The 21,350-nt window shown below is 40.0% G+C and overlaps 1 protein-coding gene across 1 annotated transcript; it reads right to left on the reverse strand.

Moving 5' to 3' along the window:
• Positions 1-1,036: 1,036 nt before the first annotated feature.
• LOC136427572 (splicing factor Cactin-like) lies at positions 1,037-19,760 on the reverse strand. Its single transcript, XM_066416534.1, has 17 exons — positions 19,563-19,760; positions 18,569-18,721; positions 17,499-17,711; positions 16,371-16,560; positions 15,557-15,637; positions 14,198-14,332; positions 12,256-12,399; positions 10,874-11,027; positions 9,759-9,838; positions 8,809-8,988; positions 6,021-6,247; positions 5,240-5,280; positions 4,549-4,697; positions 3,766-3,924; positions 2,892-2,975; positions 1,911-2,024; positions 1,037-1,286 (listed from the first exon to the last, which is right to left on the reverse strand). Exons 1-17 carry the CDS (start codon positions 19,640-19,642, stop codon positions 1,161-1,163), a joined length of 2,310 nt encoding a protein of 769 aa, XP_066272631.1. The 5' UTR covers positions 19,643-19,760; the 3' UTR covers positions 1,037-1,160.
• Positions 19,761-21,350: the final 1,590 nt, after the last annotated feature.

Raw genomic sequence — 21,350 nt, forward strand, 5'->3', positions numbered from 1 at the left:
CATATGTAAGAAATTTTTACCAACTGCGTGTCCAGTAGCTTATTACTTTGTAAAACTGCCCATAGGGAAATAGTTGGGTCCACCTCCAAGGGAAAGTTCTGTATGAGTTGGAATCTGCCACTCCCTTTTGGGTGGTTTAGTGACCTAGTGTTGGAGTGTTATTAGCATGTATTATATATGTAACATTATCCTAAGTCTTTGTTTGGTCAAAGTGCCAAAGGCTTTGTCACCATCAGCGCACAGTAGTATTGACTCTCCCCTACAGAAATACTAACAAGGGACCGATCACTTAACACATGGGGAATGGATGTCTTCTACAAGACTGTATCAGCATAACTTACATGTAATACAGTTCGTAAGAATGCCACATAGAGAATTGTGTGAACTTACAATTGATACTCACTCAACTAAGATTTTATGTAAGACTCTTGACTAACTTGGTATTTCAACAGCATATTCTTTGACAAGATAGGTCAAAAGTTGGCTTTGTTATTGATTAATATTGAAAATAATGTAATGCACTGACAACTGTACAAAATGTATAGTCATGCACCATACTTTTCCCCCTTACAATTACATGCACACCTTTGTTACTGCCATCTCAACTATGATGTTAAAAGTAATGCTCATTTCATTTAGCAAACATACAACATGTACTAAAATGTTGAGCACACATCTCTGTGGTAGAAAACCATATAGCAACTAGGCATTTTGGACACATTGTTGTGACTTCTCACTGTGAGAAAAAGCTGCTCTATAGGGCTATGTACAGGTACAGATCAAGACCTAAAACTAAACAAGTAGCCAACTGTATATCTGTGAAAAGTTATCATCTTTGTACGAGGATTTACATATCCTTAATCCCAAAGGAAGTCTATTTACAAGATTTCCGATTTCTCCAGTGCTAAATTGTCAAAATGCTAATGTTTCAGACAGTATATTCTTGCTTAATCTGAAAAAATGACATTCTCTAGTGTTTTAGTTTTTTCCGGCACAATTGACAATTTTACAGGTACAGGTGCAAATACATTGTACACAATGACATAGAGGTCTGGACCTGTACCTAAACAAATTTACAGGTATGGCATACTACTTCTCCATCATACAAGATGAAGGCCATAAAAGCATAGATAAGTACAGCAGTGATGTCACTTGTCCCCCTATCTCCTGTATCTATATCTCTTGAAGTGGAACCACAGCTGGAAGATGCCGTTGCTGAACTGACAGCGGAAACCGTGTCTGTGCGAGTACTCCCACTCTCGGTTCACAATCCTGAAAGCAATGTCCTGGGAAAAAAGGAGATAATTTCATTGTTACTATTAACAATAATATTTATACTATAGATCAACAGTGTCATAATCTTTAATGTGGTTAGGGTTGTTGCTTTTTAATGCTCTCCAAGATAAGGGTAGAGGAGGGGTTCCGGAAGGTTTTTGACGTGTTTAAGCCCGACAAAAACGGCTAAAAACACGTCAAAAACCTGCCGGAACCCATCCTCTGCTTGGAGAGTAGCCTTTTAAGGAATCTAAACATTCTGGGTTCAAATCCTTGACACTGTCCCAAAGTTGTGACTTTTTGAAAGGTACTTTACATCAATGTCCTCACTTCACTCAGTTGAAAATGAGTACTGAGCTTCCATCCACATCCTTTCAGTTGGAACGTAAAGCCGGAAGTCCTGTGTTTGAGTAGAGCCACACCTTGAGCATGTCAAAGATCCTACCAGCCTTATTATTTTAATATCAATGAAAGTAGGGGTCCTTCCAGGTGTGAGTGGATAAAATATATTAAATTTTGTATGTGAAGCTTGTATACTAATCACATACAAAACTCTTCTAATATGCCTGCAGTTTACTGGTTATGCGATACAAACAAACAAACAAATAAATAAATAAATAAACAAATAAACATACCTCATATGGAGGCCCTGCGTGGAACCTAAGAGATGCGAAGTCCTTCTTGCCCTCCTCTGGAGTCAGTGTGTACTCTGGGGTCTGTGTTTTATCTATCAGGTCAGGGTAGAAGATCTATAAGGCAGAGAGAGAGAAAGTCATGCATAAATGCGAAATTCAATGTACTTTCAACAAAACTTCATGACTAACAGCATAACACATAATACTATATTTTTAAGCTTTATTGAAATTATTATAAAAAAAATTTCAACTTCCGCTGATTTTAACTTCCCTTGATTTTAAATTATGTAGTCGCTGATGGTCTTTAGATTTTACAAATTAGAATGATTTTAACATTTTGTAAAGTCTGACTCCAATTCAGTCTGTACTCTGCTGACTGCCATGGTCAGATTGTGTTGTTCACGCAATAAAAAACATTCATCATCAAAAGCTTGCAATGAAAACAAAAATATCTTCTTGACCCAAATATGCCTCTTGATAGATCCCAAAGCATGCTGGGAGAAGACATGGACCACTCTGTGTGGGTAGTACAAGGGGCAAACAATAATCATAACCGTGACAACACTAATGTGGTGTATGTGTATTCTGTATCAATTCTGTATCTGTATAGCCTGTATAACCACCCTTCAGCGTAACACACCAGCTTCGCAGGCACGCGGCGCGGCAGCAGCTGGTCATATTACACTGAACGGCCTGTCACACTTAACTTTTGCACATCTGACTGCAATTGTATTGTGCCCAGTTTGGTCCATGTTGTCATGGTAATGATTTTCTTTGCATCCTAAGCTACCCATACTGCACCACTTCTCCCAGAATGCAATGGGACCCATAAAAATCCAGTGGCCTTGCTCACATTGTTCTTTTAGCCAATGAAGTTCAAGTCTGATTTTAGAACTTGAGTTAGCACAATTTTTTGCAAATTTTCTTACTTTTGTGCACTCAGATGTTTTTCATACGTAATACGTAATCAACAAAACTCACATTGAACTTGTATCCTTGCACAATCTTTGGAGGTGGGTTGTCAAAGTCATAATGAGTCTGGTTATACTTGTTCCACTCGAATCCCTGAAATAAAGAATAACAAACTTAAGGCTTATACATGTCCGTACACAAAAACAGTCATGAACATGGAATTCAACCATCCAGGAGAAAAGACATTATGGAGAACATATCATTTTGGTAACACAAATGCTAGGTTTCTAATAGAAATATGAATTGCAGTAAAAACTAGAGATCTAGTCCGTCCCCTCTTCCTTGGCTCATAACCTATCTGTGTGTGTCCAACTGTTAAGACAATTCATCTACAGTGTATGCCTGCTTCAGCTATCATGATTTCCACTGATTACTGAACGTTCATTATCAGAAACTAGCTGCAGTTTTGCAGGGAACTGCCAGGGAAGCCAATCATATCCAAAATGTTCCGTAGAGTTAGACTCGTGAGAGCAAAAACTAGCCACAGCCAAAAAGATATCAAATAATTACCCCCATAAAGAGGTAAGACCAAAGTGGTCGAGCCCCATGGTGTTACTTTTCCGGAGCATGCCCCCACCCACATTATACACCAAAAATATATTATGAACCAGGACGGGGGCTGCTACAGGCTGCCAACAACCTTTGACCCATTCATTCACATCACATCCCTGAAGTGATGTGTTCAGTGCAATCAGTAAGGGTGAGGAGCTCTGATCGAAAGTTTGCTGTATCCAATCTTTATGTTATCATTTTTAGTAATCTAATATTTTTTTCATTTCATCAAAATCTGCTGATATTTTCCTTCTGAAACAGTTACATCAAATCTTCAGCACTGAAGCATACAATAAACTTCTTCCCTAAGGTAACAATTCCATGTACATACCGTGTGAACTCTGTTGAAGAAGCGTGGTTTGCGTGGTCGGTACTTGTCGGACCACAGGTAGACCTTCTGTTGGAGCGGTACCTGCACGCTGAAGGTGGCCTCGTCAGTAGTCATCCCTTCTCTCGCTTTCTTCATCAACTGGTCATCCTCTGTCTCCTCCTGTTACAATAGGGAGAATGAATAAAGGAAACAAGGACTGAATCAAATGGTTGACTGATTGATTGATTGATTGATTAAAATCTAAGTACCCCACAGAATAGGCAAGTTGTCAGCTTTGCCTAACTTGAGACAGCAAACTACAATGTCATGTAGTTTTTACACTTTCTCATACTTTGAGTTGACTGCATAGCCAAAAAAGATACATGTACAACATTAATGTACATGAGAAAAAAGATGAATGTTCTCTCAAATGTCTATATTTCATGGTGACAAAGACTTCTGTGTAAAACAAACTCTTGTTGTTTGGGGCCATTACGGTCTCTTCCCTTCAGAGTTTGTGGACTGTACACGTCAGTATAACTGGATGAAATAAAATGAACTGCCATCGAGAGGCTAGTATGGGGGAACTGAAGACAGGAAATAAGACAACGTTTGATTTCAATTCTGGGACCCTTTCTGGGACCTTTGACCTAACTTCCTGTCAGTGCCCCCCAACATACCTGGCATGTTGGAATAAGTGTGGGAACACAAAAAGACACACAAAAAACAACGCCTCCGTTTCACAAGAGTAATAAGAAGCATAACATAAAGTCTTTAAATTTTTGGTTCCAGATTTGTTCTGACCTCGGCTGTACCGCTGGCAGCCACCTTCCTCCTGGCAATGTCCAGTCTCCTCAGGTCGTCTGCAGGGTCAAACACTAAACAGTCCGGGGGCAGGTCCCGAGTTCTCAGGCGCTTGGGGCTGTATCTCCCTGCATTGTAGTCATCATAACCTGGGTACGGGGTGAGGTAAAGTACACATTTTTAACACAAAGTCTAATACAAAAATGCTGCTGCAGTTCCAAAACAAATTGCTAGAGGGCCTAAAATTATACCTCCTTTTTTCAGAGATCCTAAAGCTATCTGTTCCAGCAAATTATAACCGCAGCTTGTCCAGCACAGAAGATATCAAAACCTGAAGTTCTAGTGCTGCAGTACCATACGACTACACTAGGGGGGGTCACATTTTGCTTTGCCCTTCAATTTGCTAACCTGCCAAACATCAGTACGACCCATTGAAATCTTCGAGTTGTTTTCATTCGTGTAACTTTTAGAATTTGAAATATTTTCAAACTAAATCCCATTGGATGCTATTCCACAGGCTTCGACCCTGAGGTGTTGCCAAAAACTTTATGTGTGAAATTACTTAGGGTACTACAGTAGAAATACAGTTAGTAATGGATAAACCCATGCTCTTACACAGAGTCTTACACAAGACAGTTAGAGGCAAAAAGCAGTATGAGACAGACTGCTATTGGCAAGTTCTTTGACTTACTTTGTTCCATGAGATCTTCTTCCGTCAGAACAGCTTCAGGTCTGAAGAGGGAAAAACGAAACGGGTAAATTTCACCAAAAAATAAAATTAGTGTCACTTTTTATGACTGTATGACTTACTGGACTTTTCCTGCAAGCCTGGAGTCCAGCATTGTTAGCTTTAGAACCCGATCAACGGCTGTCTCTAGCTTTGAATTTTTTTCCGTCCTACTAATTGTTTGGGAGCCAATGTTTTGGATTCTCATTGTGAAATTCGTCATTTTAAGCTAACAAAGATACCTATTCATCAATTTGAAGTCATACAGTTCAGAATTTGGGACGGAAAGGGTGAATTCTCGTCCAGGGACAGAGGGACGGGTCCTGGAGACAGCCCTGGACCGCTCCAAATGTCTGCTAGCCGTCACTAGGACTTTGGACCTGGGCGAAGCCAACCTTTCCATCATGCCAGTCTCCAGTTACATTATCTTTTGCCTAACATCCTGTCACTCTACAATATTCATGATCAGATAGCTACAGAAACACACTGGGAAAAACAGACAAAGAAAACAATACCTCCATTTTCACGGAGGTAAAACATATCAATTGTACCAGAATGCACTAAAGAATTCACAAAGTACATGATGTATAAAACCGGATGTACTGTATCACTGTTGACATTGTGTTTCTATTTTTGATATAAACTTATGATTTTGAGTAGAAGACTTTATCAAAAAAAATGCTTCTTGACTAATACTCACAAAATATCATTTTGTTAATGAAATAGATATAAAACTGGCACCCACTCCTTTGTTTCTTCTTCGGTGTTCTCCTCTTGCTTCTTTTCTTCTGTTTCTCCGTCGGGTGCAGAGCTTGGCCCAGGCTGAGGCTCTGATTCTGGTTCCTGTTCTGGTTGGGAGGAGGTGACATCTGCTGATGTACCAGCCTCCTCCATCTCTTCTTCTTCCTCTTCCTCCAAATCTTCCTCTTGCTTCACAGAGATGGGGAACAGTGGTTGGCTCTCAACTCCTTGCTGTGAGGACAACAAAAACAACAACAAAATTACTGATTGACAAAACAATGTTAAAGGAAACGGGCAGGCAAAATTAGGGCCCAAAAATCTGATTTTGGAAGTCAACTTATTTAGACCCCGTTCATACTAAATCGCGTAAAATTTTTTAAATCAAGACCCCCTAAGCATGGTTTTTGGTGTATTCTGGGCAACTTTAATGTGCATTTCAAGACTTAACTTTTGTAACTAGAATTTACAATCTTTTGTAAATTCTGTGAAAGAATCCATTCATTTTCACTATCTGCTGTTTTATAGGCCAAAGAAAAAAAGTTGTGTTTCTGATTACGGCCCTGAAAAAATAGGTTCAGTACGTAGGAATTCTCTTATTTGAAATAAACACATTTTTTACATTTAAGCACAAGTGTCCAACATTAAGTTTGACAATGCAAATAAAGTGAAATGTATCAGGACATTGGTATTTCCAAGGAGGTTATAACCTCTTTGATATTTTCAACATGTTTTATTTTGTACTATAAAGTATAATGCAGGTTCTCAACAAAAATGGAATTTATGGTAAGTCACTAAAGTGGGTGTTTATCCACATTTTCTATCTGGTGAAACAGGAATGAGAAGAACATGTTGGAAAATGATTCTACAATGTTTTATCACTCCCATGTTATGTAGAAGATTTTATGTCCCTTGCTAGGATCGGTGGACCAAAGAAAGGGTAGGCAGGTTTTTGCTAGGCTCAGTGGGCAAACGTAAACACAACTGTTTTCCTATGCCACCAAAATTGACATGACAGAACAATTCCCGGTGGTGAGTGGGTCGCTACGCCTATCATGATTAGTGAAGCTGGTCCTGTAATCCTGTAAGATTCAACACATTATCAGCTTATTGTTGTCTCCAAAATTTCCTGTCAATTAGATAGTTGAAATGTACAACTAAATCACCAAAAAAAAATGCAGAGAAAGAACAGGACATTCAGCTTCAGCCCTCCAATTTCATTTGTAAACGTCCTTGCAAAGCAATTACAAACCTGTCAGCCATTCCTGCCTTCAAATTCCCCAGGAGAGGTTCTCTATCTAACCTCCCTGCAATCCTAATCTAACACGCCACTCCAGCTGACAGCAGGGTAACACAAAACTGAACAGCTTCTCTGGTGGATCTTAGCGCATGGCCACGTGTTTTCCTCCGAAAATCGGCAGCCCGTAAAGAATCACAAGTTTACGCAGGAAATGGAGTCCATATATGGTTAACAAGATATGCATGCATTAGCTCTTGGGTTACGGTTGTCATGGTACCGATGGGCGGTGAAGCCCTCATATGGACTTAACTCCGCCCTCCCTCCTTGCCGGGCCCACGTGCTGAGGCGATGAAGCCCCTTGAAGGTACTTAACTCCGCCCTACGCCCTCCCTCACATGCCGCTGACTCCCAAACGTAAACATTTCCAGGGAAAAGGGCTGCCGGCGGCAATGTACAGGCAATGTAAACATAGTCCCAGAAGATCCCCTAAGCTATCAAGAAACAGCCGGAGAAGTTTGTAATGGAGACCACTGGAGTTAGGCTTAGATTTTTTGAAATCTTAGACTAAAGTAGCCGGCGCGAAATTGTAAGTAGGCGGCGAATATCGCCGGCTGCTGGTACGTTTTGACAGGGCTGTGATTACACATAGTTCAAACAACACTACATAACAATGTATAGCGATGTCCATGATGCAAGAATACGACGTCGTTGTGACAGGAGAACTCACTGAAAATCATCGCTGGGGTTTTTATAGGCTCGAGAAATCAAGGGGATCATCATACGGCATGTTTTTGCGCAGTTTTAAAATGCTCAAAGTGTGAAGTTATTAGTAATACGCAAATGTGCTAAACAGTGTTAGTACATGTCACTACCATAAAGATTTCAAAATTCTTTTTTTTTCCATTTTTTGGGCCATAATATATATTTTGCTTTGCTTACCTTTAAACTTCTCTTTCTGCTGTCATTCTTATTTCTAAAACCTAGACTTTTTGTTGGTTTTGTAGTAAGAATATTCTACAGTGCATTGAAATTCTTACAGAATTAAACAAGGTAATGATAAATGACAGATTTCACCTCTTCATGCAATACTAGATTTGATACATTGGAAATTGTTATTTTTGTCTGCGGGACATTAAGATAAAATTAAGATTGATTGTATATTCAGTTTAACATTAAACCATACATTGTATGCAGTTTTGTTTCATTGCCTTATACAAAAGGCAATCTGACAAACACACAATGACATGAACATACATGTACACACACAAACACACACACATACTGTATTACACAAACACACACAGACATACATGTATACAAACAGCCACACTTTGCCGAGTCCTACATTCACAACGTACAATGTATGTAAGGTAAATGTTTTGGTTGCCATATTCCGTGAGTAGAAATGACGTCCCTTAGCCTGGCTGAAAGGCTGACTGCTGCAAGAAACAGACAAGCCTGGAGACAGATTCTCCATCTTCACTGCTACCTTATCCCTCCAACGACCCGGAGGTCAAGGGACTAGGTAGGTATGTAGGTACATGTATTCTCTTACCTCCTGTTTCAGCTGGAAGAGTTTCCTGCGTAGTGTTTCCTGGTGTCTGTCCCTGAGCCTGGCCCTGGCCATGTGTGCCTTCAGCTGCTGCAGGAGGGACTCCCAGTACCCGATGTCAACAGCATCGCCTGACTTGATCCTCTTCATGATCTGCTGTTGGAGGGCTACAAGCTGGCCAAACTGGGGAAGGGGGGAGAATAACAAAAAACAGTAAGATAAAGAACATAATAGTCCCATAGTCTTTTTGTTGAGGCCATAAGAGCAGTAAGTTGTTAATACAGCTGTGTCTTGGGCAGGGTATCGCAAGGTGGAGCCCATCCCTCTCCTTTCACCATCTTTTAACTTACCATCTACACATGGGTGGAATGAGGAAAGTCATGTTGTGTTTAACATTTCAACTCGACACTGTGTCTGCTAGCCTGACTACTTGGCTATACATGCCACAGAAGAAACCAATAAGAACATAATTAGGAAAAATTAAACAGATCAAGGTAACCGTTTTAATTTTCAGTGACTTACAACAAATGAATGTAAAATCATAATGGATGTTTTTGATCATGAGAAATTTGTCAAAAATCCTTGAATATCTCTACTGAAAACTTAAGCCATTGGCCATGAAAGAGGAGGCAGAAATTACGGGTATGTACTACATGTATGTACAGTATTTACAGGTTCATTGTACAGGGGAAATTTTCCTAGCTCTTTTTGACAAGTACAGTGAACAGTGGACCATGGCTTCACATCCCCTCTTCCAAGGAGTGTGCAAGTCGGATGAGCGACAACAGCCAGGATTCAAATTCCCAACCTCTTGGCCTGAGCCAGGGCCACTTAAACCACTGGACTACGCATTCTTTATGTACCTTCAAACAGCAAAAAAAAAGAGAAGTTTTTTTTTTGTGCTACTTGTGGTAAATTTTGTAGCTAGTTGTTAATATAGACTACAAACTTACAGTTTTTCCGTGGAAGATGTCGACAACATCTGTGCTGACAGATGCATTGATGCCCTCTCTTCTGTCCACTCCAGATTCGCCTAAAATACAAGCACAAAGTCATACAAATGTGTTAAAGTCCTTTCCACAACACATGGTGCATAAGACAGTCTTATAGTATATTATATTACTTAGTTATAGAAAAAAAGCATATACTGTACTTCACTTTATCTTCACAGTAGCAAAATTTCACTTTGGACATTTTCACTGAACTTTAACTTCACCGTGGCTTTACTGAATGAAGGTGTGAAGGAATCATAAATAATCAAAACAGTTTTTTTCACGGTGATGATACATGTATTACTACTAGTAAGTTCACGGTACAGAGATGACCATGAAAACAGTGAACATTCAGTTACAGTAAAAGAAACACGCCTCACAGTATTACTAATGAGTACTGTAACTGCATTTAAGTTAGTGGGGATTCAATTTCATGGTAGGGAGAAAAAGGAGTGTTCACAGTTGTTTTAAGTTTGCGATTAAAACAAAGGGGTAGGCAGAAGACAAAACAAGCTTTTTTCAGTGGTTTTAACTTCGTATGGAACAAATAGATTTGGGCTCTGCATCAGATGTCATCCATAGAATTCACTTGCTGTGGCCAAACTGCAATTTTGCATCTTGTCATTCCCTGTAACATTGTATCATATGTGTATGTTTCATAGCCTGATCATCTTTGAAAAAAAAATGTACCAGGCGACTATCAAAAAAATGTAAGGATGCAAAATTTCAAAAACTCTTTGGAGTTTATCATACTTATTCTTTGAAAAAAAAATACTGTACTCATCTAGGTACATGTATGTACATCCGAGACCTGAAAATTACCAAAATATTTTCAAGCAAATACTGTAAATGCATAAATGTTTGCGGGGTTTTAATTTCGCGGTAGCTATAGGGAGAAAATGGATTGTTTGCGATGGTTTTGAGTTTGCGTTTGAAACAAAGAGTACATGATTGTAGCACTACTGACAGTTACACAATGGAACGGCTTTTCGCTGTGGTTTTAGGTTCGCGGTTAAGAGTTAACCAAGAAAACCGTGAACGTAAAACCACCGCGAACATAACTGCATTTACAGTACCTCTCTGAGTCTGCTCTAGCTTCTTGAGTTTGCTGAGTTCGTCTTCAGCGATGACAGTCATGTCCTTCCAGAAGTCGGCGTTCTTGCCCTGCTCAAGCTCCATGTACACTTTGATGTCCTCTGCCAAGTCTTCAAGGTCGGTCATCGTCAGGCCCTGGACGGTACAACGAAATTAACATGTAGTAGTAGTAGTAGTAGTAAACCTTTATTTTCCTTTAGTAGTAAACATCTAACGTTTCAACGTTCAAATCAACATTTGTATACTGTCTATGCATCTAAGTTTGCCGGGATTTAATTTGGGGAGAAAATGGAGTGTCTGAGATGGTTTCAAGTTTGAGGTTAAAACAAGGGTGTAGGCTGGCAGAAGATAGGACAAGTATTTTTGCGGTGGTTTTAAGTATGCAGTGAAGAGGCCACTGCGAAAACTGTGAACATAAAACCACTGAAAAAATGTCAACATCTACAGTATTGTTTGATGAAGTGTTCAATTAAAAGTACCGGACGGGTATATTCATTTGAGATGTGAGAGTAGGGCACTTTGCGCCTGGCCTATAAAAGCCAGAATACACTGTTCTTGTGCTCTAACCATTGAAAAGCCATACACAAGGCAAAACTAGTCTAAGTGTGGGCTCAAATAAAGTTCTCAACAGGAAATATGTGGCTTAACAGCGTCTATTTTGTAGACGTGGTATGAGTGCGAATGGTTGACTTGAGGTTGTCAACTACATGTACTACTTGCCTACCATAGCAACATACAGTTCTTAGTCTGGCTATAATTGGCCCATGATAGTAATATATCACCTGGATTTTATTAAATAAATTCTCCCAACTTAGACTAGAGGTGTTGGCCATCAAGCTTCCACTAAAGCCTGACCAGTGGAAGGACTGATAGAATTAGAAGCTTGATTTACATGTACATTAGGGGTGGATACCGGTTCGCTGGACCTGATTCGGACCTTTATAACATCCAAGAACTGAGTAAAAAAACCTGAAAGCCAAAAACCTGAGTCCAAAAAAAACTGAACAAAGTACAAGACAGTATATTTTTCTATTTTGTTTGATGAAAAGTGTTGTTTTGAGTCTCCCCTCTGACAAAAAAGGCATCTAAAATAAGTGTAACATTCAAATATCAAACACTGGTTTGTCTTGAAAGTCTTCTCACCAAGAAACTTTTATAGTCGTGCCTGTCAGTGTTAATTCTTATGCTTGCTATTGGTCTAATAAAACAAAACATCAACTGGATAGGATCAGGTCCAGGTTCAGGTCCGGACCTGAACCTAAATCTTTGGACCTAAACTTGGACTTGGACCTTATTAAGCCGAACCAGTATCGACCCCTAATGTACATTGTAGTAAGACTAAGTAGGACAACAGTAGACTCACAGTAAGGAATGTGTATGGTTCGTGCATCTCCACTGCGATGTCATCGTCCTCTGCACTGATGTACTTGGCCAGTAGGTCGATGGGCTTGGCGCGGCCATCTTGGATCCTGATCTTGGACCTCAGCTTGGCTTGGTGCAGATGGAACTGTGGAAAATGGGCCAAATATTTACATGTGTAACAAAATACATAAACTGTTATCCTTTGCTAGACTTACTGCAAATTGTGCCAAAAATAGTTACTCAAGCAACTGGAAAAAATTTCGAAGCATTCGCTATCTTTTGTCAGTGACTAAAGAAAGATCTGGCAAAAACTTAAGGTAGAGTTTTGGTATAAAACCTAGTTCTGCCAGATCTTTCCTTAGTCACTGACGAAAGATAGCAGAGGCTTGGCTGCCTGAGATGTCTGACATTTAGAAATTTTATCCAGTTGCTTGAGTAACTATTTTTGGCGTATCTTATTACCTGGATGAATAACCTTCATCAACTTACTGTAAATTGATTTTTTTTTTTTTGTGGGAACTTAATTTCGTGGTGGGGAAGGAAGGTTTTCACTGTGTTTTAAGTTTGTGGCTGAAGAAATTTTGTAACATAGTAGAAATACAACGGAAACATGGCAGAGTGTTGCCATGAAAAATACATAAATAAAACCACAACAAACATTTCAAGTTTTACAGTCAGTGAGTATTCTGCAGAAGGGAATTATTCTTTTCTGGCTTGCATTTTTACACCTTTACCAATATATACTAATATTAAGAAAACAAAAAATCATTTGGTCAGCAGTCAAAATTGGAGCTGTGCACCAAATATTTTAATAGATATAGCGTTACATACATGTATTTGATGCACGTATACAGCATGTTCTTGAAATTCTAGAGTCTTAGAAAAAATATTAAAATTTTGAAGAAAGCTGTTGCAGTAGAGACTGTAACTTAAATGTAAGGTAACTACGTTTGGCTGACATTCTACGCCATCTTATGTTGTTCACCAAATTTCTTTGAATTCCCAAAATCTTAGGCTACGCGCACATGTTTCTTAAGATTAATTCTGAGCCCTGTACAGAACAATGAGGGACGTCCCTGTAGCTCAACTGGTAGCAGTTCAGCTCCTGGTTCCAATTAGCTGGTAACTTGGAGACCCCAGTTCAAGTCCCGGGGTCAGGACATCTCAGTTGGGGCTGCACTGTCTTTCGGAAGGGATGTAAAATGGGGGCTCTGTGTTCAAGAGTGCCTCGACCAACTCATGCCCACAGGAGAAGGTCTAGCAACCCCTCCCTGTAAAAATGTACACCCCCTGAACAGGGCCGCGTGGAGGAGTGGTATAAAGACTTGCCAACTGCTGTCCACTCCTGTGTCAGGGACCACAGCAGCAGTATTTTAAATATTTTTTTTAATCAATTTGTAAGAGCCTGATGTTGCCATTGATTTACGAAGAAAGGCGGCTCAATTGTTACTGTAGCAGCATTTCTTCACCCTAGGTCAGAAATATCAATGCTCGAGACTTCACTGACCCATTAGGAGAAGCAGGGGTTGCGAAGGCTGCTCGGGAAATTCCCTACCCCATTTAGGCCAGCATGTTTTTGATCCACTCACACCGGGGCATGCCCCTGCTCTTTTTCGAAAGATGTGGTGGGTTCTTTTACGTGCTCAAGGTGTGACTCTCCTCAAACACAGACCTCCATTAAACGTCCTATCCGAGGGACGTCCCTAACCCTAGAAGAGCTAGGTACTCATTTACACTTGAGTTAAGTGAGGAAAGCCGTTTTATGTGCCTTTCCCAAGGGCACAACGTCAGGGCGCAAGTTCGGAGTATAATCAAAATACTGGATACTACTACTACTACTACGTACCCTGCAACAGAAACAGCAAGGAAACTTGCTGCCCTGTGTGCCACTAGGCACTACAAGGGTCTGAACGAGTGAACGAATGAATAGAACAAAGCCTTACGTTGTCCTCCTGTTGTTCCCACTCCTTGTAGTACTCTGCCTCCTTGGCTCGCTGCATGGCTTCCATCTCCTCCTCCCTCTGCTGTCTCTCTCGTTCTCTCTCTAGTCGAGCCTGCTTCACCTTCACCAACTCGTTCTACGCAAAGACGATACAATTTGACACGTCTTTATTTTGAATTATAGATGTAGCTATCATTGCTACATTGAACATCGTTTCTTCAATTTCAACAACAAAGCTAAGATCTTGTATTGTAATTCTTGATTTCTTACTACTGCAGTGTTCTCACCAGGATTTTTTCACAGCGTAGGGGCATCTTTGCGCGGCAAAGCGGCATGGCAAGCGCTATAGGTGTGAGGATGAGGGCTACAGGCTGGAATATTGTAGGGGGGTCCAGGGCATCCTCCCCCTGGAAATTTTGAACTTTAAAACTCTCAAAGACACTATTTCCTGCATTTTGAGGGCTAAAGTTTTTTACTTTTGCATCAAAACAACAGAAAATCCCCCCTATGCTGGTTGAAACACATAGTAGGGGCCAAAATGACAGCATAGGGGATCCAAATCACAGCGTAGGGGCCCCCTATGCTCAAATGCCCTGGCGAGAACACTGGAGGTATACCAGTCACTAGTTAACCGCTGAAGTTTCAGCATCGCAAACATTTCATTACTAACATGAGAGACTTTGTTTCCACGGTCCCACCGTTAAAATTGAATGACATGAACTACTCCCTTTTCCCTCAACTGCTAAAATTACGAACCGCAATATTAAAGGTATTTACAGTACTTCTGATTACTATTGAGTTGTGTCTTTTGGTAAATTTGTTGACGGAATATTTCACACATCACATGCTCCACTTTCGGGCACATGTTATCCTTGGGTTCCTGACTTTTGGTTATGTGCCAATGTTCACTTCTTGCCAGCATGCCTAAGAAATCTGGATGCAGGCCAGCTCAACCTTTGCATCCTGCCACTAGTAGTCAGGGGTGCCAAAGCATTTGCACGAATTTGATGAGATTCGTACGGATTTTATGAAAAACGCACAAATCACTATGCAAAAAGTACATATCTAACTTTTTTGTAAGATTCTTGGATTTTCCATAACATTCGTGCATATTTACAATAGTGATTCCTGATTTTTGCAATTGGTAATTCAGCGTTTTTCCTAAAATTTTTACGAATCTCTTAAAATTTGTGCGAATGCTTTGGCACCCCTTGGTGTGCCAGTCTCTGGTTACAACTCGGCATTGGAAGACAAACCAACAAAGTAAACATAAACAATACCTCTGTTTTCACGGAGGTAATAAACAAATAGATATTTCAGTACAGGCAAGCTACATTGTATGATATGAAGAGATGTATACCTTCATCTCTAGTTGCTTCCTTTTCTGTATCCTTTCTTGCTCCTCTTTCAGCAAGTGTGCCGTTCCCTCTTTTTCGTGTTTCTGTAGCAAGAAATAATGAACATTTAGGCATCAGATTAATACGGACATCGAGGCAAACTTTCTCCCTCCATTTCAGATAGACTGTTCTTATGATACCCAAACTCAGCCCTGAAGGTAGTACATCATAGTACATCAGAAATATATGACAGCAAATATGTAGGTTAGGACCATTGTAAAATGACAGTTTGGTGGCACCTTATATGTGCCATATCTTATGTCAGGAACGTCTTACTTCAAACAGTAACGGAAGTTACAAGATGTGTACATTTAAATGAGAATGAGAAATTTACATCCCCATCTGAAAAGACTAATGCAACCCCTCAACCTTGCCCAAGCGGGGTTTGAACCTCTGCTTTCTGGATCCACGGAATTCGATCCATATGACGTAGTGTAGGGTCACTTGCACCACAGTTAAAGTATCCCAGATGTCTTGACGCCCATCTCCATTTTTGTAGCACTTGGGCCACACATTTGTGCAAGTCACTACAGCAGGGGACTGGTAGTGATGTGTGTTTAACTTCCATACTCTTTTCCAAATGCTGAGTGCTAAGCAGAGAAAGCCGTATGTACCATTTTTAGAGTCTTTGGTGCGACCCGGCCGGGGATTGGACTCACGACCTACCGTGTGCAAGGCGAACACTCTAGGCCATTTCAAGGGTAAAGTAGGAAGAGTCTAAAAGAGTACTGCATTAATTATCATAAAAAAGTTCCACTATCAGAGTTGAGTTCTTACCTTTGACCAAACAAACGTGTCCAAGAGGTTGGCGTCCCCAAAAGGGTTGTCCGTGTTGGTGTACCCCATGTACTCCTGGTCCCAGCCCATGTTCTCACGAGCCTTCCTCGCCTTCGCTTCCTTCTTGGCCAATCGCCGGGCTCTCTTCTCCTCGGGGGTCTCGTACAATTTCATCATCTCCTTCTGTTTTCTGTTAGAGTAGAAAAATTATTGACAGGAGACACTATAACTACAGGGTTCTCCATACTTTTTTTTCGGGTTGCCTGCACCATACAAATCTCAATTCCTTTTCCTTTGAATTACATCATATAGCCTACCCTGGTATCCAGAGCAATTATACCGTGCGTGGACCTACACCGGCCCGTGCCTGGAGCTTCCTCGGGACCTACCCTCCCGCTGGCCCGACAACGTACCCCGCCCCACTTCCCACTAGCCAAACAATAGTGGGGCGGGGTAGATCTTTGGGGGAGCGGAAGGGTAGGCCTGGGTAAATCGGAGCGCGGGCCGGTACATATGCTCTGGATTCCAGGGTACATATAGCCTGATGACAACAACCATTCAAGATCCCCTATATAATACTGGTTATGAGGCCAGAATATCATTGGCAAGTCAACAAGCAGTTGGTTCTTTTTCCTTCCTTCCTTTCTGTCAAAGTATTTTTTTCATTAAAAGTAATAAAACACCACTAGTACTTGTTTGTACCATCAACTTTATGGGTGCATATGTGTATGGGGGTATATTTTGTCAAAGAATTTTCAGCAAGCTTTTCATTACAAAACAAAAACATGTACAAGATGAATCTTTGACAATGTTTGAATAGGATATATTAATTGATAATAACATTAATCTAATTTAAGTTAATATGGTGACATAATATACTAGTATATAAAGCCCAGTCAGTTCTAAATCTAATACACTAATAGAATGATGATTGATATTATTGTACAGCTAAAATAAAATAAAAACTACACATAGTATGGAAAAACTATTCAGGCAAGGCTTAGGAAATGTCCTCATCATACAACTTAAACAGCAATTTGTTTTATTTTTGGAAACAAACTAAAAGTGATGTGCCGATGTCATCCATATAATCAAATCAACATGGCCTAATGTAAAACAAAAACTCACTTCTTCTCTTCCTTTGTTTTCTCTTTGTCCTGTTGCATCTCTTTCCTCCTCCTGTCTATCCGTGCATCTGCTGCGGAGTCTGACTCACTTCCAGACTCCTCCGACGAACCTCCCGACCGACTGGACCCGCGACCTCTACTGTCCGACCTTGACCTCGACTTTCTTTTGTGTTTCTTCTTTGTGGCTTCCTTAGATCTGGACCTGGATCTTCCCCTATAATTAAATGTTATACAGTAACAGAATTGTGTTATTACAGAAACTACATGAAAATAAATGGGAAGCTTACATGCAGTTTAGTATTCAAGACTTGGTCAAACTTCTTTTGCTGTGTAGTGTAGCATGTTGTCAGTAGCGTGCATGGTCTAGGGGTTAGCAACTGTGTCTCTGGGCCTAAGCGTCAAGACTTTGAATCCCGAACATTGTCTGGTCCTGATCTACATTTGTACGTGTACAAATGTATGCTACAGAAAAGAGTTGCAGTCTTTTGGATAAAGCCATTACATGGTCTACTGTTCATTGTGCCTTGTTAAAAAACAAATGGGAATCTCCCCAGTACAATGTACCTGTAAATACTGTACATGTTTTTCTTCCAGGCAAGGACAAGAGGTAGGGCTAAAAATAAATAGTACCAAGCCTATATCCTTTTAAGGTTCCAAACTTGCAGGTTAACTTCTAAGCTTTTAGCCGTCATCACTTTGAGTACGACATCTAAATGTACATGCCAATGACATTGGCTACCAAATTCCAAGCAAGGACCAAAGGCAAACCTCTTTACATGTAGTACTAGCCTTAGTTTTACATCTATTGGTTTATTCACTTTGGGTAGCCAACATTTTGTTTACCGTTCAAGAATAATTTCTGGACATATTTCAAGAACGATCATGCAATAAAATACAACAAAACTGTTAAAGTATCCAAAAAAGCAACAGTTGTTTGAATCAACTCAGTTCCTTTGCAGGAAACACTAAGACTTACATGTAGCACGAAGGTCATAACCTCCTTAGACTTAGTAACTAAGAGTAAGACTCCAATATTTTGACACATAGGGGCTAATTTCAAGATTTATTAACCGTCGCTTGGATCCACTTTTATCTCGGGATCTGTCCTCCCTTGATCTGGATCGCCTCTGTCTCTTGTCCTGTCTGGGTGAAGGGGATCGTGATCTGGATCGCTGTCTTTCCTTCTTCTTTTGTTTACGATCCGGGGATCGAGACCGTGATCGTCTTTGGAAAGAAAAAAATAACTGAATGGCTGCACATAAGTAAGTAAAGCAGTCATCCTCAATTGTGGTGAAGCATGATATTTTTCAAGTAGCTAGTGGTAGTGCTACCATCCCAGACCCAGTTCATCTGCGAGCGATGCGGGCGAGCATGCCTCTCCAGGATAGGACTGTTCAGCCATCAGAGGGCCTGCCCTTCCCACTAATCCTCGACGACGGGGAATGAGCAAGAGATTGGTAGTGCAATTCGGCCTTGCCACGGCTGCACATAAAGCTTTGATTCTATACAACTTTTTTTTTCTACCAACCTTTATTAACAAATGAGACTTACATTCATATGATACATACATTACATCTTACAAGCAGTAATTACATTAAACTTCTCAAGATGCATTAATTTTCAAACAATATAACAATATTTCCAAAGTTGTATGTCGTTACCATATATTATATATAGTTATAGTAATACTTGCAATTCCAAACTTCCCAAGTAATATTGAATTCTATTACAAAATTATTACCTTTCTATCAGTATCAAGCTGAGGGTTGGGAAAACAATACGTCACAAATACGAAGTTATATGTTTGGCACATAAATTGTTATCCAGGCATGTTTTGTTTGGGGTGGGAGGGGGGCAAACACTTGTGATACACATGGCACAGTCAATAAGCCCTTGCCAAAAGCACAATCATATTTTATATATTTCATGGGAAACAGTATTCCCTAGATGTTATAAATAAGTGAATAGTTTATATATGATATAATGTGTATGAGCAAGACTTTGAAAGCGAAGCCAAAATTAAATGTCTGACGTGATTTCAACGTATTCTATGTCATGTCCCTACCTCTTTTCCCTTTTCCTGCTCCTTTCTCTTGAACTTGAACGGGATCGGTGCTTGTTTGTCTTCTTCTCCGCCTTCCCCATCCTCGTTTTTACTACAGACCCTTTTAATATCGAATTTCCTGCTCAAAATATCGAGAAAACGACAAAGAAAATCCGTCAAAATCCGCAGAAACTTTTACAAGCGCGCCGCCATCTTGGATGTCCCTAACGCGCATGCTCAAGATTATAGATGATAGGAATGACCCAACAAATCTAACTCCAGAAAATGTGTTTATAAATTGATTCAAATTTCAAGGAAACACTCAAAATTTTGAGAGCATGTATAAACATATAATTTTTCTATTTATTTCATATACAACTACACATTCTTAAGATATCTATCTATTGAGATTTATCAAAGAGTTTCGTTCATTTTTCTAATCGAATAAAATGTACATCGTTCCTCCCTACAACGTCACCTGAAAGAAAAGTTGACTTGTCGTTGGAAACAGAACAAGATTTTTTTTCGTTCACGATTTTTACAAAATCGGAGCCTCAAACGCCTTTTATGGGGCCACAAACTGGATATTTCCTTGGATATAAGTGAGGTGGGTATTTCTTGACAATATTTTATTGAGAAATGTCTTAAGAAACGTGTAAGGAACGTACAGTTGTCTGAGAAATACTGTCGATTCGAGGCAACAGGTCGTCACCAGCTGATCAACAACTTTTGAAATAATGTGAAGAAAATTATGATCTTGAGTTGCTATTTCTTTATCACAAATATTTGGTAGGTATTTCATTATCGTTTTAATTCTATGTACCTTGAGTTGAGCTCTAGCTCTGAATACTTTGGTTGTTTTACTTGTTTGTTGACTACATGATAATCAAAATAGACAGATATCACTTTGACAACAATGTATTTCGTAATATTGAATGTGTCAATTGTTTATGTAATATACCTTAGTCATAATGATTATGGACACACAATGAAGTAAAATGCCCCTTTTTAGTGTATTATTTTGTATATCCTGATATATTTACTATATGATATGGAAGGAAATATTATGATGAATTAATTAAAATTATTTGTCAACAATTACTGATTATGTATTTCCCCCTGTGTGTTTATACAGCATGGAGGTAAAGACCCCATCTACTTTCTTGTACCAGCAAGACCAAGCAGTTTAAAACACAAATTACGTTCTCAATACGTGTACAGCAAATAATTTAGGACAAAAAGATGGAGGACAGCAGGCCAAAAGTGGACTTGTCACGATTCGGCGTCGATCTAACGGATCCCGCGTCGGTGATGACTCTGTTGGAGTCTACGGAACTTACGGAAGACGAGATGGAATTCCTGCTGGAAGAGGCCGTCAGAGTCAACAAGGATCTTAAAGAACAGTTGAGTAAAGAAGAAGAAGATCCTGGGGCGAGTGGGGAGGGGGGCAGAAGTACCAGTGACGGGGATTCTGACTTCAGCAGCAGGGGCAGCAGTGCCACAAGCCAAAGCAGCGGCAGTTCTTCCGCATTCGGAACGTACAGCGTGCTTCCACCCATCAAAAATACGGACCAGAAACCGTCGCGAAAAGGACCCAGGCATTGAACAGAACTTCAAAAGACATTTTTGCTGCAGTCCAATTATAAATATATCATGTCACCTGCCCCCACGCTTTAATATAATTTAATATAAAGTTTTCGTCATCTTATACCTCTCCTAACACAACCCGAAATGGATAATTTGACAGCTACTTTTGTAGACCAGTATTAGCATTGTATTATATTACATTATAACCGTATCTTAATTTTG

Source organism: Branchiostoma lanceolatum, chromosome 2 (genome assembly GCF_035083965.1).
Source record: "Branchiostoma lanceolatum isolate klBraLanc5 chromosome 2, klBraLanc5.hap2, whole genome shotgun sequence".
NCBI classification, from domain to species: Eukaryota; Metazoa; Chordata; class Leptocardii; order Amphioxiformes; family Branchiostomatidae; genus Branchiostoma; species Branchiostoma lanceolatum.